The sequence below is a fragment of the Elephantulus edwardii genome, unplaced genomic scaffold (genome assembly GCF_000299155.1).
Source record: "Elephantulus edwardii isolate Elephantulus edwardi_28Jun2011 unplaced genomic scaffold, EleEdw1.0 scaffold00036, whole genome shotgun sequence".
NCBI lineage: Eukaryota > Metazoa > Chordata > Mammalia > Macroscelidea > Macroscelididae > Elephantulus > Elephantulus edwardii.
The window spans coordinates 3966577-3993112 of NW_006399786.1; the positions used below are offsets into that span (position 1 = coordinate 3966577).

General features: G+C 38.7%; 1 protein-coding gene across 1 annotated transcript; it reads right to left on the reverse strand.

Moving 5' to 3' along the window:
* Positions 1-2554: 2554 nt before the first annotated feature.
* On the reverse strand, positions 2555-26514 carry GPALPP1 (GPALPP motifs containing 1). The gene is made up of 8 exons (XM_006884559.1): positions 26427-26514; positions 20350-20476; positions 18601-18705; positions 17189-17268; positions 14427-14560; positions 11993-12157; positions 9728-9826; positions 2555-2773 (listed from the first exon to the last, which is right to left on the reverse strand). Exons 1-8 carry the CDS (start codon positions 26512-26514, stop codon positions 2555-2557), a joined length of 1017 nt encoding a protein of 338 aa, XP_006884621.1.
* Positions 26515-26536: the final 22 nt, after the last annotated feature.

Below are 26536 nucleotides of genomic sequence, written 5' to 3' on the forward strand. Positions count from 1 at the left end.
AGGAGAGGGCTCACCTTTTGCCTGTGTAATTGCTGGTGGATTTGAACCTTTGGGTTACCTGCACGATCCCTACCCACTAGGCCACCAGCGCTCCCTATAATAAGGAAAGAAAAATAAGTATCCAAACATATTTTTAACTTTAACTAATTCCAAATTTCACAAAAATATATGTATGAAAACTTCACTTAAGGATGAGAAACAAGACATTTCTTCCTTTGAGGGGGAAAATTTTAACAGAATTAAATAAATGCAATGGCTGCTGTTGTATAAAACTTGTGTTGTGAAAATACTCCCCTGAGTCTTGGTTGGCTTGCCAGCACCTAACAACAGTAAGTACCACCTCTTTAGTCAGGAAGCTCGGATTGATTCTGCTTAGGTAAGAATACTTTACAGCTTATAGGAAAATTACCCATCTTTCTAATGCCATTACTCTGGTTAATATGGGAAATGGGCTATTGTTTATACTGTTGCTGTAGAAAACATCAAGTACTAAGATTTTTCAGAAGAGCAATTTATGCCAGAATTGTACTTAACAATGTATTAATTTTCAATAAACCTTAATAGTACTAGGATCCAGAATATTTTTTTTTCCATAAAAACCTTTTGTTTCATCAGAACTAGAACACAGAACCAGCAGAACTGGGATTAATCTGCAAGAGAACCTAATTTAGTGATAACGAACTCATTCACCCATTGCTGTCAAGTCAGAACTGACAGCTGGCCTTCCGCTGGGCTCCAAGGTTATAAACCACACAGGAGTTGGCTGCCTGTCTTTCTGCCCTGGAGCTGCTGGGGGTTAGAACTGCCAGAGAGGAGGAGCCTTGGGGTCAGCAGTGCAGCTCCAGCAGATGACGTTACCAGGGTCACTAAATGATAATGCTGTCGCTGTGTGCCATCGAGTGGAACCAACTCATAGCTGTCCCTCCACGGGGGCTTCAAAGGCAGTAAATCAGAGGAGGAGACGTCCCATCCTTCTCCCTTGGAGCAGCTGGTGGATTCAAACTATGTGCCTTTGGGATTGCAGTGCAGTTTCTTTTCTCTAGGTCACCAGATAACAAAACTGTTATAATTACAAATTTCCATTTACATTTTTGCATTCAATAAATTAATTTTTAAAAAAGAATATTCATGATTGATATATAAAAATCTATCCCAAATAAATTAACTAAAAATTGTTAACATATAAATGGGAACGTACAACCATTCTGAAGCAAAGTTCAAAGACTGAAAAAGCTTTGGTTGTGACTTACACACAGAACTGTGTAGTTTTTACACTGTTATGGTTACACAGAACAGAGACTGGTATAATAGATTTGAACAATGCTAATGGTTAATGACATACAGATCATTTCATAGACTACTTCCCCTGGAAGTAAGTATTAAAATTGGAAAAAATAATTTTTTCCTTAACACACATAAGAGAACACTGGGATCCATAATTCTGATTTACAAATCACCACCGCCACCAAAAACCCCAAAGCCATACAAGAAATTAAAGGCCCTGAGTGTCAAAATAAACTAGTAACAAACAAAACAGACAAAATTCCCAGACCTTCTATGTTCAGGTAAGTGAGCATTCACTAGCTACAAATTAGAAGGAAAAAGTGATCCATTTACAATTCATACATACACTGTTGGCATATGAGCTGCCAGTTTCAAAACTGGTTAACTGTAACCGACAAGGAGGTCCAGACCACGGTAGGGATGGAGTAGACGGACCACCCAGAACACAGAGGGTACTTGTGAGACAAGAAAAATCAGAAAACAAACAAAAATCAAACTACAAATAATGATTTTAAGAAAAGTGAGACTTTCTCAGAAGTCAAAGACATACAGAAGATTCTACTGACAAAAGAAAGATGATTTTGTTTCCACATGACTTTAAAGCACGGTAAGTTCGTATGGTTTATAAGGACTGATTTCTAACTGTTGAAGGTTCAGAACAAAAGAATAAAGGAGGATACAGACAGGTAAGAATGTTCTTCAACTTTTCTTCATTGAACAGCAAAATTCCCCTGAAGAATAAGAAAACTGAGTAAGTTGGAAAGTAATTATTTCTAATTTTAACTACATTTTCCTTTAGCCTATTTGAATATTCATGGACGTTCCATACAACTGAAGTCACTTTAAGAAGCAGCCACTAATACTGATCTTGCTAGCCGGGTTACAGATGAATGATGACATGATTTTGAAACTACTCTAAGGAACCTTTCAAAACAATGAAGATTTTCTACTTGTGATCTTGTTTAATTAATAAAAAAGTCTAGCCAGTTTATGGCTAATGTAACATGATAGATGTATTCAGTTTAGTATTTTTAAAAGCAATGTTCTGCTATATAAGAGCAAAGGTATGTTGGGGTCCCCCCCAGTAAACTACCTTTTTAATCCTACAAAGCCAAATGATCAAAAACCATAATTTACTAGGAAAGAAATAACTGTAGGTGTATAATCTATTATTAAAAGAAAACCAAATGAAAATTATTGAGAAAAAGATTTATTTATAGAAAATTCAAACTGGTCAGTATCAAAATAGGTTTCTCTGAAATACACTTACTTATAAAAACATATTGCCTTTGCCATGTGAAAATCTGTTATTCAGTTCTCTAGATTTCTTTATCAGAGCTTTCTTCTGAGCTTCATCAAACCGATTAACCTTGAGGTCCTTATCACGGTCAAAAGGTATTCTCTCCTGGGGTTTGTTTTTCTCTTCAGCAGCTTTACTTTTTAATTTTTTATGATGCATGTCCATAAGAGATTCTGATCTTTTTGACTCCTGGGGAGAACAGATAGCAGAAATAAAAAAATCTTTGTTTATACAAATTATTGACAGAATATGACCATTGAAACAAAACAATTAGGCAATAGCAGGGCACATGAAGGAAGGCCATTCACAAACCCAGTATCTTTTTCAAATTCCAGTGCAGCATCTATGAAGACATTTATATCAGAAGTTAAGTTCAACCACAATGAGGATGACCTCTAATTATAAAGTAGACAATTAAAAAAAGTATAAAACAGAAAAGAAACAAACCATGCTGGTGTTATGCGCCATCAAGTTGAAACCCACTCTTAGCTGACTCTTTCAGAGGCTGTAGATTTTGGACTAGTTTTTAAGAGGCTGCAAACTGCATGGGAGATGATTGCCCATCTTTTTCTCATGGGGTAGCTGGATTTGAACTGTATGCTTTTGGGTTCACAATACAACTCCTCTTACCACTAGGCCAAACAAATGATATCACAATGGAAAGCACCATGTGAGATACTGGAATTTTAAGCACAAAAACATTCATGCAAAAGAGCGAGCAATTACATTCTCACTCAGTAGCCTAGTCAAAGCTTCCTGGATATGCTGGTCTTTGAACTGGGCTTAACAAGCGGGTGGAAGGGAAGGGCACTGCTCTGTTGTTGATACATGCCATCAAGTGGGTTCTGGCTCGCAGCTTCTATTTAACAGAGCACTTCCTGGTCCTGTACTATCCTCTTCTCCACTGCTATTTGGGCCTTTTGTTTCAGTCATTGTCAGTCTCTTATTGAGAGTCTTTCTCTGTTCAATGACCCTCTGGATCTACCAAGCACGATGTCTTTTTCCAGGAATGGTCTGTCCCAACAACACGTCCAAAGTAGAGTAATCGAAGTCTTACTACCCTTGTTCCTAAGAAGCTTTCTGGTTGTACTTCTGGTATCCCATGGTATATCTAGTTATCTCTGCTAATATAATAATCCAAAAGCACGGATTCTTAATTCTTGATTCATAATCCACTTTTATATGCATATGAGGTACTGAAAACACCATAGCTTTGGTCAGACACATTTTAGTCCTAATGTGCTCTTTGCTTTTTAACAACTTGACTCTTTTGCAATTTGTCTGGCACAGTACAGAGTTTGCTGTCTTAACTGTTGTTTCCATAACACTGTCTGTAGATTCAAGAAAAAAAATTTCATCCAAGGCAAAATGTTGAAATAAAAAAAAATTATCCTTTTTTTCTGGGAAAAAAAAAAAAAAGAGTACAGTGGGTTTGCTGGTTCTAGTTGAAGTGTCCAGCATGCAGATATTGAAGAACAAAAACACAGAAGATGGAACAATTTTTGTTTAACAAATTCATGTCTTCCAGGGCCTGGCCCCTATGTCACCTGGGGACAAAAGGAGTGAAGAGATCTCAGTGATAGCAAAATACCAAGACACTTATATGAATACAGTTATATGATGGCAGTGTCTTAGCTCATCCAGAAGAAAAGTCAGGGTACGTCCTTCCCTTCTCCTTACATACTTAATCTGGAATTCAGATATGTCAAAGGAATAGCAACGAACATATTTTTAAACAGAACAATTAATCAGACAGATTTTTCTGATGGAACCAAAGTATGATGGCTGATTTGAAAATGAGAACTGGATTTGTTAAAATTAGCATTTTTCACAAACGGGATGAATGAGCTCCATCGAGAATTACAAAGTTTTAACAAAATGTGTAGATAATACTGTATTAGTGAATTTACATTTAAAAGCAAGATCTGGTGGCCTACAGAGTAAGAAATTGCACTGCCAACCCAAAGGTAGTGGTGGTTGTTGCTGCCAACCCGAAGGTAGGTAGTTCAAATCTGCTGCTGATGCTCAGGAGAAAGATGGACAATCTCCTTTAACATGATATACTGTCTCTGAAAATTCCCTGGAGGGTCACTTAGGGGTTAATTCCAGGTTGATGGCAATGAGTTTGTGAGCTTGATGCATTTAAATTAACACTATTTACATTTTTCTAATACCTTCTTGGGTGTCAGAACCCTTGAAATTTGGGTTTTCTAGCCATTGTGTTAGGCCGTTAGGGGGGAATAATTTCCAGCTACCTTAACTGCAGACACGTGGTCTTACATATCATCAACACCTATGAGACCAAGATAAGGGAGCGCTTTCCCCACTGTGAGAGACTGTGACAACAGTGGTTGAGAGTGAAGAGACTGTGGCACTGTTGTAAAGAGATTGTGGCAAGGTGTAACTAGAGGAGCCTTGGAAAAAAGCCAGTTAAAAGATATTGTTTGCTGGATGACTGAAGGAAAAAAGCTGACTGATAACTGCTCTGAGATAAAGTCTGCTGGATGACCGAAAAAAACCAGAGGCTTCTTGCATTTATGCTGCTGAACTGAACCAGGACTTTCACTAACTGAGATACTGGGTCTTGTTAATCTGGCCTGGGATTGTTGGACCAAACTGGAATTGCACTGTGAGATATTCTTTGCCTCCCCTACTCCCCAACCTATTTCTCTAATACACCCCACAACTGTAAATAAAGTCCCAGAGTCAATTTTCAATAAACATTGGGCCCAACAATTTGTATAAATAGGTGCAGGAGTATGGGGGGCGGGGTGGCATGTCTGTGTCGCTATTTGTACAGTGCTGGCCTAGTGGCAAGAAGCTGTGTTGCAATCTTGAAGGCCTGAGGTTCGAGTCCTTCAGCTGCTGTGTGTGAGGAGGATGGGCATCTCTTCTTGTGCAATTATCTGCCTCTGAAACCTCACTGGAGGGTCAGCTAAGGATCTGTTCTGACTCAATGGTACACCACAACAACACATGTGTATCCATATAAGAATAAGGCATTCTTGGGTTGTGCAATTAGTTAAAGGTTTGACCATACTCAGATGTGACTCAGAAGAAAGACATGGTGATATGCTTCTGAAAAGTCATAGCCTTCAAAAAATCCCATTGATACACATGGGGTTGCAATGATGGTCTTTCTCCTTTCAACACTAGTAACTGTGGGTAAATGATTTATGTTTTATTGGTTGACACACAAACATTTCAGAAAGTATTATAAGAGCCACTGGTAATGAAGAAGGTCAAGTTGCACAGAAGGCATTGGCAAAAAATAAGGCCCCAGGATTAATGGGATACCAACTGACATGTTTCAACCAAAAGATGCAGCCCTGAACAAAATCACCAATCTATGTCAGGAAATCTGGAGGACAGCTGCTGAGTTGACTGACTGGAAGAAATCCCTATTTGTTCCCATTCCTAAGACAATCAAATAGAATATGGAAATAAGTGAACAATACCATTAGTACCACATGCAAACAAAAAAATTGCTGAAGACTATCCAAAAGTGGCTAGAACATAGACACAAAACATAGAGAACTGCTAGAAGTTCAAGCTGATTTAGAAGAGGCCATGGGCCTTGGGGTATCACTGCTGATGCCAGATGGATCCTGGGTGAAAGAGAAAATCATAAAAAAATGTCAATTTTAGTTTTATTGACTGTGTAAAGGCATTGAATTTGTAGATAATAACAAATGAAGGCTCACACGGAGAAGAATGGGAACCCCAGAACTCAACTTTGATCATGCAAAACCTATACTTAGACTAAGAAGTGGTTGTTTGAACAGAGCAAGGGAATACTGGATGGTTTAAAATCAGGAAAAGTATGTGGCAGGGTTGTATCCATTCTCCATACTGATTCAATCCATATGCTGAGAGAAGCTGGACTTTATGAAAAAGAATGTGGCATCAGGATTGGAGGAAGACTCAGCAACAACCTACGTTATATAGATGACACAACCCTTACTTGCTGTAAGTGAGGAGGACTTGAAACATTGCTGCAGTAGATCAAGGACTGCAGCCTTCAATATGCATTGGATCGCAATGTCAAGAAAGCAAAAATTCTCACCACTGTTTATCATGATTAACAATATCCTGATAAATGGAGAAAAGATTGAAAGAGTCAATGATTTCACCTTACTCGGATCCACAATCAATACCCTTGGTACCAGCAGTCAGGAGATCAGGCAACGTATTGCTTAGGACAAGTCTGCTGTCATGGAACTCTCCAAATTATTGAGGAGCAATAATATCTGTTTGAAGACAAAGGTGCTCCTGATCCAGGCCATGGTCTTTTCAATCACTTGCCACGCATCTGATAGCTGGACAATGAATAAGGATGACAGAAAAAGAATCGACACTTTTGGGTTGTGGTGTTACAGAAGAGTACTGAGTATCACATGGACTGCCAAAAGAACAAATGGATAAATCTTGGAGGTGTAGGTAGAACGTGTCGTGAAGACAAGGATGGTGAAGCTTTGTCTCACATAATTTGGACATGCTGCTAGGAGAGTCTATTCCTTGGAAAAGGACATCAAGCTTGGAAGTGTGGGGGGTTAGTGAAAGGAAAGCCCTCAACAAGATGGACCAACACAGTGGTTACAGCCACGAGCTCAACTGTCTCAGAGATTGTGAGGATGGCATGGGAGAGGGTTCAGATCTGTTTTTCGAACACAGGGTTCCTATGACCTGTACATGACTTGACAACACTTAACAATAACAACAACAACAATATGGGGAAGAAACTATAAGATCTAAGAAGTAAAAAATATTTAGCACAATATCAGGTACATAAAAATCACTCTTTAAGGTACAACCATTCTGGAAGGCAGTTTGGCGCATCTTCAAAAAGCTGAACATAGAAATTCCATATGACCCAACTATTCCATTCCTTAGATTATAACCTAAGAAAGTGAGAACTGAGGCTCAAATGGAAATTTGTACACCAATGTTCATAGCAGCATTATTCATCATTGCAAGAACAAGGAAACAGCCCAGATGTCCAACCACAAATGAATGGATTGAGAAATTGTGGTACTTTCATATAATAGAATACTATGCAGCACACAGGAGCGATGATTTTGCTAATTACTACCTAACTTGGGAGGGACTGGAGAGCATTATGCTGAGTGAACTAACTCAGTCCCACAAGGACAAATACTGTATAAAACCATTACTGTAGGGTAATTATGAGGATGGGGGGAGTGGAAACAGAAGGGTAAGGATGGGTGGAGGGTAGGGTGTTAATCATAGGGTTGCACAATTTGATGTGTGGGTGGGGTGAAGGAAATGGGAAGGATCTTTTGTGAAAAGCAATGTATTCAAACTTTGTAAATAAATCAGAATAAAAGAAAATCATTCATTAAGTCTTAAGAGTTAAGATTTATGGAACATTCATTCTATTGTAATCTTCAAAATAGCTCTGTAGGTTGTTATTATTTCTACTTTATAGGTCTGAAAATAAATTAATGTGACTAATGGGGGGGGGGAGAGAGAGAGAGATCAAAGGAGGTCTTATGAGTTGCCAGCTAAGAGATTACTGAAAATACTTTGCTAATAGGTTAGTAGGAGGTGTAAGGAAATTAATCCAGCAGTTCAGAGAACTGAATGGCATTGCTATAATAAAATAGGATCCCTTCTCATCCATTTATTTATGTAAACAACACTTTTTTAATGCTCAGAACTAAAAAAGGAAACAAATAAAACTGTGCTAAACTCTGTCTTAATCTAACAATAAGTTACCATTCAGGAAATAATTGGAAAAAGTAATTAAGAGATTAGGGTTTTTTTACAATGCTTAATATTCATTTATCAAAATATACAACATATTTATATTGTTTGATTATATGAAATCACAACTGAACTAGGAAGGAAAAAAAGTAGTTTTACATTTAATGCCCCAAAATAAACAAAACCCCTACTTTCCCCAATTTTTGTTACAATAAACTACGATAGCAACATAATCATAAAAGACTTTCAAGCAAAAAATTAAATTTCATTAGGATAAAACTGCACAGAAGAGAAAGGAGAGTATGAATTCATAAAGTAAAAAGATTAAATAAAATTTCCAGCCGTTAAAGACCTTGCTCATGTACATACTTTAATGGATAATGTTGTAATTGTTGTGTACGCTTGACCCACGGCAGGAAGTCATCTGGAAGAAGACTGTCCATCTTTATCCCATAGAGGTGGTGGTGGATTTACACACTGAAAACCATGGCCAAACAAGTCTTTACTCAAATTTCTCACGGTCACAGAACATGGTTGGGTTAAAAGTGACTCTTTGAGGGGTTTGGTTTGGTTTTTTGGTGTTTTTTTTTTGAGACCTATCTTTAGACTGGTCAATTTTTATAAATGTTACATGTAGGTCTAGTTTTCAGCCAATGTCCTATAATGTTTCATATATGCTTCCCTGTTCCTGGTGTTGATATGTCCAATCAACCAAGCTAAGTATCTTTAATGTTTGTGAACTTTTTTTAAAAAAATAATTTTTAATTAAACTATTGAAATGATCAGTTTTATAACATTTAATTTTAATATCCACATTATAATCACATTTACCCTATTCCCTCTAATGTTTATAAACTTTTTTATTACCCAACCATATGCCGTCAAAAGAGGGGAATTTTCCTGAACGGTTTTCAGGGACCATAACTTCACTCATTAATAGTTACTTTTTGAGTTAGAACACTCTCCAACTTTTCTAAAGACAGAATGTAACAGAATATATATAACATATATCAGAACACATCAAGTAAATACTGACCTGCTTAATTTGTAAATTTAAATTGAACTAGATTTTAAAATAGTTTTCTGTGTCTAAATTTTAAATTTCCCCCATATTAAATCTTTACACCAAACACCCCAAATCTGGTAGTAATTCAAAACTCTTAACTGAGAATCTTTATGTGATGTCAAGGCTCTGCTTTGTGACCAAGCACTCACTACCTGCACCTAGTAACTACATTTCTGAAAATTGACATTACGTGAAATGCATTTTAAAAAATCATGCATAGAAGAGTGGTGGACTTTTCAGGACAGGGTACAAAAAAAGTCTGAGGTTTAGAAGACAAAGAAAAAGAAAAATGAGAGCAGAATTCAAAGACATAAAATACAAAAGATGATACATTTCACTCCCTTACTTACATTGTATGAAGATACCTGCTCCGCCAATCTCTTGTCCCTTCCTGACATGATATGCTCTTCGTCCTTCTTACTGAGTGATTTCCTTGCTTCTTGTGATTCCTGAGGAATGAACACAGATAACAAGTACTTACTGAACCATGTAATTATGAATAAATAAAAAAGACATCCAAGTTATTTTCATGTAGACAGGAGAGACTTGCCAAGATGCTTGAATCTTTTCCCATTAGAAAGATTAATGTACTTGATTAAGGATCAGTTAGTGTTGTCATATCATTTTCATGACAACAAACAAAACTCCGACTTACCAATACATGGAAAGAAATACCTACTTTCTAACTCAGATATGAGTTTGATAAACATGGAAAAAAATACAAAAGGGTAAATAAAGTTTAAAAGGAAATCTGACCCTATATGTTCTCAAAACTAGTAAATTCATTCCACAGTGACACCAATCTTAAGAAGGGAAAGCAGATTTTAATTAGCGGCAAAAAAAAATAAGTAAATAAAATAAACAGGTTGTAATAGAAGAAATAAAATGTTACAGAATAAGTCACAGGCAGAAAGCTCCCAAAAATCTCTAAAAGAATTTCCTGAAACTAGTGAGCATACCTGCAGCTGCTTCACAGGACAAGGATGGGTAATCTCCTGTGCAATTTACTACCTCTGAAACTTGTCAGCTATGTGTCAGTTTCTACTTAACGGCATACAACTACAACATGCTGTAATACAGAACCCCCTGAATTTTAAGGGCTAGTAATATTTCTCTATCAATCCACAGTCAATAGTGAACTTTCAGTCCTGAGGTCTAAAGCATTCAACCACAAGGCTTAAAACTCCCATTCCACTCCCTGGCTGACTGTATCCATTTTTCTGTGGACTTTCCTCCAAGGAAGCCTCCCTGCACAAGTGGCTGTGGGTGAGACATCTTTACATAGTGAAGAAATTATAAAAACGGTTCAAACAAAAGCACAGATACAAAGTCCACAGAGCAAGAAAATAAGCCAGCTTTTCGGAGAGAATCTTAAAGGTGCTTATAAATTCTATAGGATGTTATTTTAATAATTTTTAGAGATAATCTTAAAGGTGCTTATAAATACTATAGGATGCTATTTTTATAAAACACAGGTATGAAAGCACAGACAAGCATTCCAACGCAAACTTCTCAAGATGTGTGGCTCATTTCTACACCTCTCTCCTGGCCTCCTAGTCCTGCCCTTTTCAGCTCTATGTGTGCTAATTCACCTCATCTGTTGTTGTTCTGCAAAGGTTCGAACTCACCAGCTGCTCCACAGGAGGAAGATGGGCAGTCTCCTTCCTTGTGACTTACTGCCTCTAAAAACCTGCTGGACGGTCAGCTATGAGTTGGTTTTGACTCAAAAGCACCTAACAACATTACAGTTCTCAGATTTCCTTTAATCTTTTGGTAAAAAGAGAACATATGCCACCACAAACTCAGAGTATGTATCACTAAAATGAGGAGACAAGTTAACTAGATCTCAGAATACTGAGGTTTAAATGGGATAATTTACTGGTAAAAAAAAAAGTCGTTAATGTCACCTTCTATCCTCATAATGGCCACCGAGGGGAAATCTGCTGCTGAGTGACCCTACAGGACAAAGCAGAACTGGTCTGCGCGGTTTCCATGGCTGTCGATGTTTATGTAGATTCAGCCACGTCCTTCTCTGCAGGGTGGCTGGTGCTGTCAAGCGTGGAGTCCACTACTCCTCATAGTGACTCTCTGAGTAATGCCCTGTCCCGCACCGTGCTCACCACCACTGATGGGCTTGAGCCATCATTACAGTTCCTGTGTCAATCAATCTAGTTGAGGGTCAACTTCTCCTTTTTTTGACCTTTCTCAGTGTGATGCCTTTTTTCCAAGGACTGGCTCATCCTGACAGCATGCCCAAAGATGGTCTGAACTGCCAACCTTTTGATTAAGTAGTTTAGCACTTAGTCCTGTGCCACCAGGGCTCCTAGGTTTAAAAACAATACCCTTAAATTAACAGCGAGCTCTGGTGGCCTAGTTGCAAGAAGCTGTGCTGCAATCCCAAAGGCACATGGTTTGAGGCCACCAGCTGCTCCATGGGGGAAGGATGGGCAATCTTCTCCCAAGAGATTTAATTGCCTCTGAAAACCTGCTGGAGGGTCACTTACCGGTTGATTACAACTGGATAGTACACAACAATAACAACAACAACCCTTAAATCATGTTCTCTTTTATTCTTTCAAATTAGACAGTAATAAATGAACAATTCAGCCTCTCACCTTAGCTTTCCTTTCTCTATCAGCTGGAGTATCTGTCCAGACTGAGCGATCTCCTGATTTGTCATCTGCTCGTCTTTTAAAAGTTCTTGGCCCCAGACCAAAGTCTTTCATTTCTGGAGGAAGCTCAGTCATCCATGATTCTCTTGTAATTGGCTTAGGTGAATCCTTTAAAAGAAAGCAAAGGTTAAGAAAAATAGCTGAACACTGGAAGATGTACACTATGAAGATGAATGTGGCATCAGGAAGGGAGGAAGACTCATCAATAACTTGAGTTATGCAGAAGACACAACTTTGCTTTGTTGAAAGTGAGGAGGACTTGAAGCACTTGCTGCAGAAGAGCAAAGAATACAGCCTTCATTTGGCTTTTCCTCAAAAAGCTGAATAGAGAAATATCACAAGATCCAGCTACCCCACTCCAGGAATATATTCTGAGGAAAATCAACTGAGACACAAACAGATCCGAAAACCGATGTTCAGAGCAGTAACATCTTATTCACAGTAAGAAAAACATGGAAATAACCCAAATATTCATCAACAAACAACTGAATTGATAAATTGTGGTACACTCACATGATGGAACATTATGCAGCACCTAAGGTCAATTATTTTCATAAAGAACTATAAAATATGAGAAAGGCTAGAGAGCATAATATGCTGAACATACTTACTTAATTAGTCCCATAAGGACAAATACCGTATAAGACCATTCTTGTAAAAAAAGGAGGATAACTAGTAAGATGTGGATAAAAGTTCAAAGTGGGAAGGGGAGGCAGGCAAGGGGGCTGAGAGTGGGGAGGGGGGAAATAATTGGACCACAGAGGGAAGGCTTGAAGGAATTAGGATCTATCTAGTGGGGGACTTGAAGAGATGGGGTTATAGTGGGCATAGATCAATGCTGATTAATTTTATAAAACACAGTGTATGGGAGTGATCATATGAAACACAATATGAATGAAGGAATGTGTGAATCACAGCGTTTATGAACGAAATACCAGCATACAAATTTTGTATGCAAACCAATATTTAAAAAAATAAAAACAACAAACCAAAACAGCCTTCAATATAGATGCATCTTAACTTGAAGAAAACAAAAATTCTCACAACTGGCAACATCATGATAGATGGAGAAAAGATTGAAGGGGTCAACAACTTCCTCTTACTTGGATTCACAATCAACACTCTTGGTACTAGCAGTAAGAAGATCAGGAGACTTACTATACTGAGGAAGTGTGCAGTCAGGAACCCCTCCAAATTATTGAGGAATAATGATGGATGGTGAAGAGATTGAGATTGTTCACAGCTTCAGTTTGCCTAGCTCCACAGTCAACACTCTCGGCACCAGCAGCCAGGAAATTAAAAGACATAGTGCCATGGGAAACTCTGCTGTTAGGGACTTCTCCAACGTACTGAAGAGCAATGGTGTCTCTTTGGAGACTAAGGTGCGTCTGATACAGGGCATGGTCTTTGCTATCACTTGTTATGCATCAGAGAGTTGGACAATGACTAAGGAGGATAGAAGGAGAATTGATGCCTTTGAGCTGTGGTGTTGGTGAAGAGTATTGAGGGTACTATGGACTGCTAGGAAAACAAACAGATTCATCCTGGAAAAGGTCAAACCAGGCTGCTCCTTGGAGGCAAGGATTCTAAGGTTCCATCTAACATAGTTTGGACATGTTGCAAGGAGGGAAAGGTCCTTGGAGAGGGACATCATGTTTGGTAGGGTGGAGGGACAGCGCAGGAGGGGAAGACCCCCTATGAGGTGGATTGTTTAGTGATTAGGGTAATTGAGATGGGTGTATCGGAGACAGTGCGATTGGCACAGGACAGAGCAGAGTTTAGGGATGTTGTACATAGGGTCGCTATGAGTTGTAAGCGACTCAACGGCACATAACAACAACAACAACAACAATGATGTCAGCTAGAGGACTAAGGTATACCTCATTAAGGACATGGTCTTTTCCTTCACTTGTTATGCATCTAAGAGCTGGATAATGAATAAAGATGACAGGAGGAGAATTGATGCCTTTGAGCTGTGTTGTTGGGGAAGAGTACTGAATATCTCATGGACTGCCAAAAGAATAAACAAATATGCCTCGGAAAAGGTGCAGCCTAAATGCTCCTTGGAGACAAAGATGATAAAAGATTTATCTCACATACTTTGGTCATGTTGCTAGGAGAGGCTATTCCTTAGACATCATAATGTTTGGAAGAATAGGGGTTTGTCGAAAGATAGGAATACCCTCAACCAGGTGGAGAGACACAGTGTCTGTAGCAATGGGCTTGAACATGTCAGAAATTGTGAGGATGGCAGAGGTCAGAAGAGCGTTCAGATCTATTGTTTATAGGTTCCCTACGGGTCATTCTCCACCTGGCAGCACTTAACAACAACAGTCTGTATCATCGTGTCAAGTGTATAAGCCTGTGTAAAACTTACATCTCCTCTAGTAAGTTTCTCTTTCATTCTCTGGGACCTTTTCTCAAACTCTGTGGTTACACTGTAGGTAACTGGTTCTTTCGCAGGCATCGGTCCAACAATGTCATCATGCTCACTGCTATCTGTTTCCTGTTAAAACAAGGTATTAGAAAGGTTACAAGTTCTGGAATATTATTCATATTACTTAAAATTTAACTTAAGTTGATTATGGACAGAAAATAAAATGAAAAAGAAAACAATGTATTGGTGCGTAATCACTGTACCAAGAAAGCCTTCACCTTGCCAAACTAGGTTTCAAGGGAATTCTTATCCTCAAGAAGATATATAAATAACAATGGAGTATTTGTCTATCAACTTTGATGGGCAATTTTTTTCTATTAGTTTTCATACTACCAGAATCAGGAGTACATTTGTACAACAGCAATTGCTAGATGTACAAGAAATTTAATAATTATAAACTATCTTTTAGCCTAATCTAAACTCCATATACATGTATAAACATTACTAACTATGGATTTTGGGATATCATGCTTTATTTGATGATCTTAAAAAATGTAAACTCAGCTTTCTATTCCTATTTTCCTTCTGAGGAAAGCTAGGAAACAGGGTCCAGGCTGATACAGTAATTATGTGCTTGGTTGCTAACTGAAATGTTTGTAGTTTGAATCCATTAGCTACTCCAAGAGGCAAAGATAGCAGTTCGGTGATAAAAGATACGGGGAAAGATAGGCAGTTTCCTCCCATAAAGATCTACCACCTCAGAACTCGGCTGAAGGATCACCAAGATTTGGAATCAACTTGACTAGCAGTAAGTTTGGAATTTTTTGGTTGGTTTAGGAAAATATATTTACAAAGATTCACTTAACTGAAAGGTTGGCAATTTGAAGCCATCCAGAGGAGCCTCGGAAGCCAATTCTGGCAATGTCCTCCCAAGAGGTCTCAGCCTTTAAACCTTAGGGAACAGGTCTACTCCACACACTCCACACACATGGTGTGTGCTATGAGTTAGAATTAACTTAAGAGCAACTAACAACAATAAGTAGACACAAAAACTCAGTGAGATAAACTGAATGCTCAGATCTTAAAAAAAAAACACATGGTATAAAATCAGTATTAAGGTTTAAGATAATAAAATAATTATAATTTTCCTTTTTATCTAATAGCCAATATCTTCCTTTTATCTAATAGCCAATGGTTTCATGAAGGCAGCATTTCAGCACATTCTGGGAGGAAGGTAGATGAAATCTTCATAAACAAAGACCACTTAGGATTCTGGAATCATAAACTATATCTGGGGGTGGAGAAGCAAACAAAAAACTAGGCCTATCACACCAAACTGAAAATGAAAAGAACATATACAGCTGACTGAAGCGTAATAGAACCGACAGGTAATTGATTCAAAGTCACAAGACTAACTTTGATTCTTGGCACTGCTAATTAAAAGCTGTATGACTGTGGTTAAAATACCCATTTATCTGGCCTTTTGTTAAGTAAGGATAATATATATTTCATGAGGATGTGAATAAGATAAAATTAAAATCCATATATTGGGAAATGCACCACAAACTAGAAAATGTTCTAGAAATCTCAACTAGCATCAGGCTTCTAACTAGAAATATTGTCCTCATACTATACTCCAAAATCCCTTGACCTATAAAATCACTCAAATACCTAAGTGAATTTTATATATGCAGTTACCAGAGCTGAGTAGAAAGGGGTTAATTTCAGGACAAAGATCATTATTTAAAAGCCCTTCTGTGCTTTCCCCTCCAGGTCAAATCGCAAAATTTCCTTGAACTTTTTTCACTTTTTAAAAAATTTTAATATTTTAAAACTATCCACTGAGGAAAGTGATGTAATGAACTCACAGAAGTAGTTTATTTACTTTCTTCAAGGCTCTTTTTGGTTTTGAGTAAAAGTTTACAAATCATATTGGTTTTACATTCAATTGTTCACAGACATTTTGTTTTATAATATTAATTATAATTGATTGATATAATTAATTAGACTGTCTAATGCCTAGTGGCAAGAAGTTGTGCTGCAATCCTGAAGGTACCCAGTTCAAGGTAACCAGCTGCTCTGCAGAAGAAGAATGGACAATCTCCTTCCATGCGATTAACTGCCTCTGAAAACCCTCCAGACTGTCAGCTATGGGTCAGTTCTGACTTGGTGGTACCTAGCAACAACAACCACCACCCCTACTGTGTATTTCCTTGCCCTTCAACCAACATACCAATTTATTCATTTTGACTTCTCTCTCCCTCCCTTCCCATCCTTGCTAACTAACCAAGTATGATTCTAGCGTGTAAGCATTTCCTTAGTCTTTCATAATCATGGTTTTATACCACAGTTGTCCTTTTGTATCTGACTAACTTAGCATCATTTGTTCTGTAGTCATTCATATTGTGCAGCATGTCATGAATTCTCAGACATGTTTCAGCGACTGTGTAAGTGTAAATGGAAGTCTCTTCAGCCACTGACAGACACACTTGTGGTTTAACACTTTAAAGTCTTCCTTGACAAATGAGAAGCACATACAGATAACATCCTGCTTTGTTATTTTTCTAATAGAATCTTACGTTTGTGATAACTTCTAATGTCACCTACTCACGTCACAATCATAAATTAATCTGAATGCAATGTCTGCTATTACAGTTGAGTCAAATGATTGTCATTATTGCGATGCTATGAAATTTTAAGTGCAACTGTGTTACATCTTATTCTTTAAAAGTTCCAAACCTCAGAGTTGAAATATGATGCGTGTCCTGGATCATCTCTGCCTCTGTCACTTTTCTGTGTAGATTTAATGAAACCAGGTGGTAATGCAGGACCTATTATTGGCCTGAAAGAGAAAATTCACTTCTATCATTTTCCATCACTTGAAATTTTCCAACTAAAGACAGATACTAACAAATGTTGAAATGAGAACTTTTATTTAGGAAAGTATTTCTTAGTATTTCTCACTAGTATTATCTGTATTTTCCCCTTACCTTTTAAAAATACAACTTTTGCATTTTATTTTGTACTTATTGATAATCAGACACTACAGTAGTTTGTAACCTTTGGTAGTAGAATATGCCTACTTAAAAAAAACACACCACTGTTAGATAAAAATGGTAATACTTTAAAAAGTTCTTACTATAGACCAGACTACGTAAAGGTCTTTCCTATTTTGTGCCTTGGCTAAGAATCCCGGCAATCACCGGAATAGATGCCTCCCACTGAAAAATGCCTCAGGGGCATTCTAATCTGAGCTACTTAAGTATAAATCGAGTTCTTTTAAGAATATATATACAGCATGTGCATACCACACAGGACAGCAATGCAAGGCACATGCACTGAGGTGGTATAGAAATCTGTCATACTGGCCTCACTGAGAACTCAGGAACAGTGTGGAAGTTTAAAGCAGGCCCACGGGAGAAGGAAAAGGTGCTGTGCTATCCACATTTCAATGACTGAGCCTTTCTGTTTCCTTGAAACAACCCTAGGTGGTATAATTAACTCCCACTTTCAAAGTGAGGAAGAGTGTGCCCATGGTTAACAGAGCCGCTAAGCGGCTGAGCTGGTGTCTGGAACCTGGCCTATCTGATGCTGAGGCCCCTTCTTTCAAGCGGAAGCCCTAAGCTGAAACTTCCAGGTTTCACTGTGCTCAATTAGAAGCTGCCCAGTCAGGCCTGGGAAAAGAATTAGAAGAAGGGTTTGGTCCCAGGTACTTGTCTTGGCTCATTAAACTGCCCTGATCCAAAGCTCATTCACACATGAAAAACAAAAGTTTATATTGGTATGATGATTAAACTGGCTAACATTTACCAGCTATAAAAGGTTAAGAGTTTTTTTTTTCCTGAATATAATTTTGCAATTACAGTTCATATCTCTGGCCTCCCTCTCACTGGTCTTTTTTTGTTTTTTCTCTTTATATTAAAAAACAGAAAGACAGAGAGAGTAATGTTCTCTCCAGTCTACCACAAAACAGTTTTTTGAGTATTAAGAAATGTGGAAATTTTATGATAAATTATAAAAATGTGATAGACATGCAAATAAGTAATTATAGAAATCAATTCTATGAACGATATATTTCAAAAGTTACCTATTAATACTATTCTAGATACACTTTTAATCAAGTAACAGACATTAGTGGCACTATGAGTGACCTGACATACTACATATTTATCACCTTGGAGGAGAATCATCCTGCTTTTTAAATCCAGGAGGAAGGGCTGGTCCGAAAAACCCGTCATCGTCATTGTCCTCATCGCCATTCTGTTTTCTCCTCTGTTTTCTAGAAACGCAGGAGTGTAACTATCTGGGCATGCATGGAAAAACATTCTTTTGCAGAGAGAAATTTTAATTTTAAAAAGTAAGTATTAATTTCAAGTGTTGAATAAATAAGAAAACAAATAATCTTGCTATGTTGGGGAAACAATCCACAAACCCCAATCCAACATCAAAATTATTACTATACTTTTATTTTCCTGCTATTACATTTTGGTCTCACAATAGTTAAGTATTGGTTACATATATACAACAATGTATCAACTCCCTATATTTATGGTAATAAAAACTCTGCTCCATAATTTTAAAGTCTACTTTTTGGAAGATGAGTGAAAAGTTATTAACTTTGGCTTTCAGAGTAATTTAAAATCTCTGTAGATGTTCATTGAAATGAAAAATAAATTAATTAATAAAAAAAGGAAAAAAAGGAAAGTCTTTCAATGTGGGACAGGGAAAGGACAGGGCGGGAGGAAAAGGCGCAACAATGAATGAATAATAATCCAACTTTTCTGCAAACTTTCATTACAATTACAATAGAAAATAATAAGAATAAATCATTTTAAGCTATTTCTTTTTCATAAGCCTTAATATGCATAAATATCCCCCAATTACCCAATAATAAATAAAGACCTGACTTCTTATTCACATGGATATATGGTGAGACTAAATGAAAAAGGAATTCATTCATTCTATAAGAGAAGAAAGGATGGGCAATCTCCTCCCATGCGATTAACTGTCTCTGAAAACTTGCGGGAGGGTCAGGTATGGGTCAGTTTCAACTCGAGAGGACACAACAACAACAACAACAACAACAACATGAAATGTATGGCTAATTGTTTCCATGAATACTGTAAAACCAGAATTCGATAGCACCTACCTACTAATACAGAACATTCTGATCAAAGATTCTATAGAAGAATCCTGGTCAAAAGGGGAGTGGAAGTGCAGAATAACCTTACATATTTTCATGGAATCTAGTGCCATGGAGGCTGTAATGAATCTACCAAAGTAGTGCCTTGAGATAATCTTTAAACCCTAAACCATGTAAACCAAGCAATATTGTAGCTTAATCAGTAGAGAATCCTTCCCTTGAGCACTGGGCTCTTTTAAGACCTAGATGGGAATCAAATGAACAACAGTAACTCAAAAGATTAGAGAATAAAGGGGATAGTGAGTGTATGCTAATGGGGAGGGGACAACATAGAAAAGGTGAGAATCGCTGGAAAACTTAGACAACGCAATCAGTGTCATGGAAATATATTTGGACCAAGTGTTGAATTAGTTGTATGCTCTGCTAAGTGTTAACAAAATTTTAAAAAGAAAGCAATCCCATTTTATAAAAGACAATCTTTCATTTACTTTTATAAAAAATATACACTGTATGTATGTGCAAATATTTTTTAAATTTTTTTTAGAGGATATATTTAGCCACTCCACAAATGTTACCATCTTCAGGAATAATTCTTTAGCTAAGAAACCTCCACAGCTATACTTTACTAGGATAAGTTACTCTGTAAAAAAGTAAAGACCATGATATAATGCAACACAAAAAGATTTCTTCTTGTGCTGTATGGAAATTGGACTGATAGGCCTTTATGAGTCCACTTACACTAAGTTTACAGCCTGGCTTATCATTTAAAGGAGGACTGACCTTGCAGGTGGACCAGGGTCCTCTTCTTCAGACTCCCGATTTCCTTCTTCATATGAAGAACTACTGTCCTCATCACTGTCTGATGAATCCGAACTACTGCTTTTATAGTTAGGAGGCAAAGCTGGTCCTGCAACTGAAGAGGATTTATTATTTGTGTCAAGAGATTGTGAGGATGGCACAGGAAAGGACAGGGCTCAGATCTGTTGTTCAGAGTTGCCAAGAGTCACTTGACTTGAAGGCAACTAACAAAACAACAAGTTAACCATAACCTCCAGTGAAGGATCTAGCTGCCATTTCGCATTGTGCCCTGTACAACTCACAGCTCCAGTTACCTATCATTCACTAGGAACTTGACTGACTTTTGCTAGTGTTTTGTGTACAGTGAAAGAGAGAATCATGTCTAACAAAGTATAATTGGGGTAGTCACAAGAACTTTGTTACTATCTAAATGTATAGATTTAATAATAGCATATAATTACCCTGATGATATAGTTTTTAAATTGGCTGGTGTACTTCCCAAGAGAGTTTCATGATTCCTCCCCCTCAAAATACACATAAGTTTTAGTTAATTGTCAGAGGGTCAACTCCCCAGCTTTAGTTTGCTTGGCTCACAATCAACACTCTTGGTACCAGCAGCCAGAAAATCAAGAGACAAACTGCATTGGGAAAGTCAGCTGTCAGGGACCTCTCCAGAGTACTGAAAAGCAACAACGTCAGCCTAGGGACTAAGATGCACCTGATTCAGGCTTCGCAATTGCTTACTATGCATCAGAGAGCAGGACAATGATTAGGGATGATAGAGAATTGATGCCTTTGAGGTGTGGTGCTGGAAAAGAGTATTGAATATACCATGGACTACCAGGAGAACAAACAGGTTCCTCCTAGAGAGGGTGAAGCCAGGCTACTCCTTGGAGACAAGGATTCTTAGGCTTCATCTGATATACTGTGGGCATATTGCAAGGAGGGACCAGTCCCTCGAGAGGGACATCATGCTTGGAAGGGCGGAGAAATGCAGAAAGAGAGGGAGACCTTCTATGAGGTGGACTGATACAGTGACTGGGGTAATGAGGTTAGGTATGTCAGAGACAGTGAGGTTGACACAGGATAGATCAGGTTTTAGGGCTGTTGCACACAGGGTCGCCATGTGAGATGCAAGCTACTCAATGGCACATAACAACAACAACATGAGCAACAGATCAAAACTTTGCCCTAGCCTGCATCACCCTTACTACTCCTACCATGTTCAAGCCCAATGTTGCAGCAATTGTGTCAGTTCATCTTGTGGAAGGTTTTCCTCTCTTCACTGACCCTCTATGTTTCCAAGCACTGACCGGTCTTTATTCAAGGACTGGTGCTTTCAGACAACATGCCCAAGGAATGTGAACTGGACCATCCTTACCTCTAAGGAGCATCCTGGTTGCACTAGTTTAACTTTCACAATTCGCTCACAGAGAAACAAACACAAAAAAGAAAGAGGTTGGAATGAGATGGGGATGCTGGGGGAGAAAGAGGATTCTCTCTTCAGCCTACTTACCAGATGAACTTGTCCTCACTTCCTATCTCAAGAAAATCACAGATCACTGTAGCAACTATTCTGTTGATTCTGATAAGTAATGCACTCATTAGAATTCATTCATCAGCACTGCCAAAGCTCCTAAGCCTAGATGTTTGTCAGAATCTAAAAATATTTCTTTAAAAAATATATATATATATGTGTGTGTATATGTGTATATAATCCTGGGCTCTTCCCCTAAATTCTGATTCACTTAATGTCAAGTAAGACCTGGATATATGATTTTCCAAATAGCACATCAGGTCGGCCATTCATTCAATATTCTCATTCTCTTTACCATCAAGTGGGAAGAGACTCACAGCTGACCCTCTAGCAGGTTTCTTAGGCCATACTTGTACAGAAAGAGACTGCCCATCTACGTCCTGTAGGGCCGCTGGAGGATTCAAATGACCAGAGAGGTGTGATCTGTTAGTTGGCAGTGCAACTCCCGGTAAACTATGCCACTACAATGTTGTGGTTGTTGTTGTTATGCGCCGTCGAGTCACCTGCGACTCATAGTGACCCTATGTACAACAGCCCTAAACTCCGCTCTGTCCTGTGCCAATCGCACTGTCTCTGACACTCCCATCCCAATTATCCCAGTCACTGAATCAATCCACCTCATAGAGGGCCTTCCTCTCCTGCGCCGTCCCTCCACCCTCCCAAGCATGATGTCCCTCTCTAAGGACCTGTCTCTCCTCACAACACACTACACCACTACAATAGAAATCTTAAAATAATAAAGGAAAGAAGAGTACACTTTGTTTCCTTTGTGCTATGCAGTGCTGAGAATTTTACACCCATTACCTATTTACTCCTGACAACTATCTTATTAGAAAGATGTTACTTTTATTTTCAAGAGAAAGGAATTGAGGCACAGAAAAAGTTAAGTAACTTGCTCAAACCTTACTCAAGTCTTTCTGCTCAGTGTAGGTAGTACTGTTTCACTTTCCCTAGTTCAACAGCTGATGCTGATTTGCAAGACCATGTGTTGACAGTTAAGGTAGTTGGAAACCAGAGGCTAAATGGCTAAAAAAGGCAAAGTATATAAACTAAACTACCTTAAAAGAAACAAAAAAACCTACAAGTGGACAATGACAAAGGCGTCAGATAAGGGGAATTAATTTAAGAGCTGAAAAATGGTTAGATTTGAAACAAACAAACAAACCACCTTTTGGGTCTTTTAAAATTTTTTTTAAATTTTTTATTGTATTATTTTTACGTGTACCGTCAAATCAGATCTGACTGGTACAGGAGGAGATTGCCCCCTCCTTCTCCAGCAGAGCATCTGGTGGATTTGAACCGCATACCTCTGGGATTGCAGTGCAGCATCTTGCCACCAGGCCACCAGAGCTCCCTACAAACCACCTTTTAAATAAGTGTAAAGAGTACTTGCTAAAGCTACAGATATGAGAGGTAAGAGCCGTAAGAGAAGCTGAGGATGATTCTGGGGTTGCTGGGAGAAAGTCAAATGCTTTATTTTTTTACATCTTGAGTAGAAAAGCAAGCATAAGTTCACAGAGTGTTGCACTGTTCATCCAAAGGTTGTGAGACTCCAGTGGTTAAAATCCACTGTTGCTCCAGAGGAGAAAGCCGGGAAGTCTCCTCCCATTGATATTTACAGCCTTGGAAACTTGATGGAGAGTCACTATGAATCAGAAGTCAAGGGCAGCCATAAGCGATGCCGTCACAATGCTGTGAGGCTGGATGGGAGGGGCAGACAGTGTTGAGATGATGGCCCAAGCGCAGCTTTTATAAATTGTAATGTTCCAGTTCTTGGTCTTCGCACTGGTATCACAGGCATCCTCACTTAGTGAAATTTTATCATCTGTGAATTTTCTGTATGTTCACCCTTTAGTATGGTTATCGTAGTTCATAAAAAGGTTAAGGGAAAAACATAAAGGTAACTTTATTAGAAGCCAAAAAAACCCAAAAAACAAAAACCCAAAACAAAAAAAAGAAAACCCCAAACAAACAACAATCATCAAGGATAATGGTACCAATAAACTTATAAAAAGTCCAGATCAGAATAATGTAAGAGAATATTGTGATAAAATGCTATCTGCAAAATTCTGGGAATGTGTTTTAGATCAATTAAATAGGTTTTGAAGTGAATAGCATTTCATCATGTAAGATTATAGTGTTAAAGTGTTAAAAACAAAGGGAGCTCTAGTGGCCTAGTGGCAAGATGCTGCACTGCAATCCCAGAGGTATGCTGTTCAAATCCACCAGATGCTCTGCTGGAGAAGGAGGGGACACTCTCCTCCTGTACCAGTCAGATCTGATTTGACGGTATACGTAAAAATAATACAATAAAAAAAATTTTTTTTAAAGTGTTAAAAATGGCCAATTGTGTGTTTAAAGAAAAAAGTTCTTTAACAAACATCTACCAGAGACCTTTTATGTACCAGACACTGACCTGAATTGGGTCAAAAAAAACCAAAACAAAACAAAAAACCAAACAACTTTTCAAGACAGAAAGAGGCACAGAACAAAGTGCTAAAGCACTTCAAGAATAAAACCAGAAAGAGGAAAAGATAAAAGAAACAAAGACAACAGTGAGAACCAACGCATAGCTGAACCTCAGGTGGGTTTCCAGAGGTTCTAAATTGGGCAGAAGGAGACTACTCATCTTTGTCCTGTGAAGCAGCTGGGGGAATTCTAATTGCCTTGGCAAGTATCACATCTCTATTATGGCCAGTAAACCAGGGCAGGAATGGAGGCAGATATGAGGAATAAACTGTGGTTGCTGTTGTTAGGTGCTGCTGATTATAATATGACTCACAGTGACCCCATTCATCCTGAAACTGGCCCTATGCCATCCTCATCATATCTGAGACACTAGAACCCACTGCTGAAGTCACAGTGCCAATCTATCTCACTATAGGGATCTTCCTCTCCTTCAGTGACCCTCTATCTTTCTAAGCATGATATCCCTTTCCAAGAAACAGCCTCATCTAGCTACATGTTCAAAGTATGAAAGATGAAGCTTTGTCATCCTTGCCTCCAAGAAGTACTCTGGCTGCATCCTTCCCAGGACATATCTGTTCTTTTGGCAGTCCATGGGATATTTAGTATTCTTCCCCAGCACCACAACTCAAAGGCATCAATTCTTCTTCTGTCATCCTTATTCATTATCTAGCTTTCTGACATGTAGCAGGTGATTGAGAACACCATGGCATGAATTAAGGCATACCTTACTCTTCAAACTGCCTTCACTGCTCCTCAGTCTGTTAATAGAGAGGTCTCTAACAGAAGACTTGGCCAATGCAGTAAGTCTCCTGATTTCCTGACTGCTGGTACCAAGGGTGCTGACTGTTGTTTCAAACAAAATGAAATAACTGACAGCTTCAATCTTTTCTCCTTCTATCATAATGCTGACTGTTGGACCTGTGATGAGGATCTTTGTATTCTTGATGTCTTCTTGATGTTGAGATGTAATCCATACTGAAGGCTCTAGTCCTTGATCTTCTGCAGCAAGCATTTCATATGCTCCTTACTTTCAGCAAGGAAAATGGTATCATCAGCATAATGCATGCTGTTGATGAGTCTTCCTCCAATCCTGATGTCACACTCCACAGAGTGTGGCTTCATGAATTATTAGCTCAGCATAGATACTGAACAGGTACGAAGAAATACAGCCCAGGCAACATCTTTATCTTAAACCATGCAGTGTTCCTTGCTGCTTCCACAAAAGCTTCTTGGTCTAGTTACAGATTCCATATGAGCACATTTAAGTGTTCTGGGATTCCCATTCTTCTCAATGTGAACTATAATTCGTTATTACACATGCAACCAAATAAAAATATAGGTCAATAAATACGTGAACTTCAGTAGGAAGAAACCCATGTGTAAAGATAAAGGCATGATAGTGCTTGGCAGAGTTTGGAAAGGCTTCCATGACGTAACATTTAAGTTAGGGCCTTGAAGGATTGGTGGATTTGTAGGTGTGTCAAGAAGTGCAGACTTCGAGGTCAGACAGGCGCAGAGTACTGAGGAATCGCGCAGAAATTTGTCCTGACTTGAACATGGGGAGTGCATGAGATTGTGAGTGAGCTAATGATAGAGAGACCTTAGGGAAACGGATCTCGGGCTGGAGACCCAAGGGTCTCTAACTGTTGAAAGTAATAAATATGACACAGAGGTTAGGAACACAGATTGTTCTAATTACTAGCTGATTGACGTGGGAACTCATTAGAGTTCCGGTTTCCCCGTGTGTTAACATGGAATTAATAACAGTTTTTATCTAGTGCTTGGAAGGACTAAATTACTGAGTGCATGTTTTTGTTCAGTAAAGGCTAAGTAAGAATGCATCTTCATCACAAACATTACTAGGTCAAGCCTCGCGCAATGCACCCTATTTTCCGAGGAGTGCTCACGACCTCCATGCTAGGGTTTGGGAACAAAGTTGACAGTGTCCAGTTCCCGTCCATGGCAGTGTCCACTCCTCGTCCACCGCTCTTTCAGGCCCCAGAACCCTCCTCCAAAAGGAGGCAAGGTCTGGCGGGCAGAGGCGGCCTCTCACCTGGACTAGGCTCCCTCTCCTCGTCCTCCGCTGTCCCGCGAGCCGTGAAGCCGGGCGGGAGCGCCGGCCCGATCAGATCCCGGGCCATCCGCAGTGGCGAAGCCTACGGT

Excerpts from the sequence above, each read along its gene's own strand:
- GPALPP1 (XM_006884559.1), bottom strand. The coding sequence starts at position 26,514 with ATGGCCCGGGATCTGATCGGGCCGGCGCTCCCGCCCGGCTTCACGGCT. Across the intron at positions 20,477-26,426 it reads GGAGAGGGAGCCTAGTCCAG|GACCAGCTTTGCCTCCTAAC; the intron begins GTGAGAGGCCGC and ends CTTCAGTTGCAG. Across the intron at positions 17,269-18,600 it reads CAGGATGATTCTCCTCCAAG|GCCAATAATAGGTCCTGCAT; the intron begins GTGATAAATATG and ends TTTCTCTTTCAG.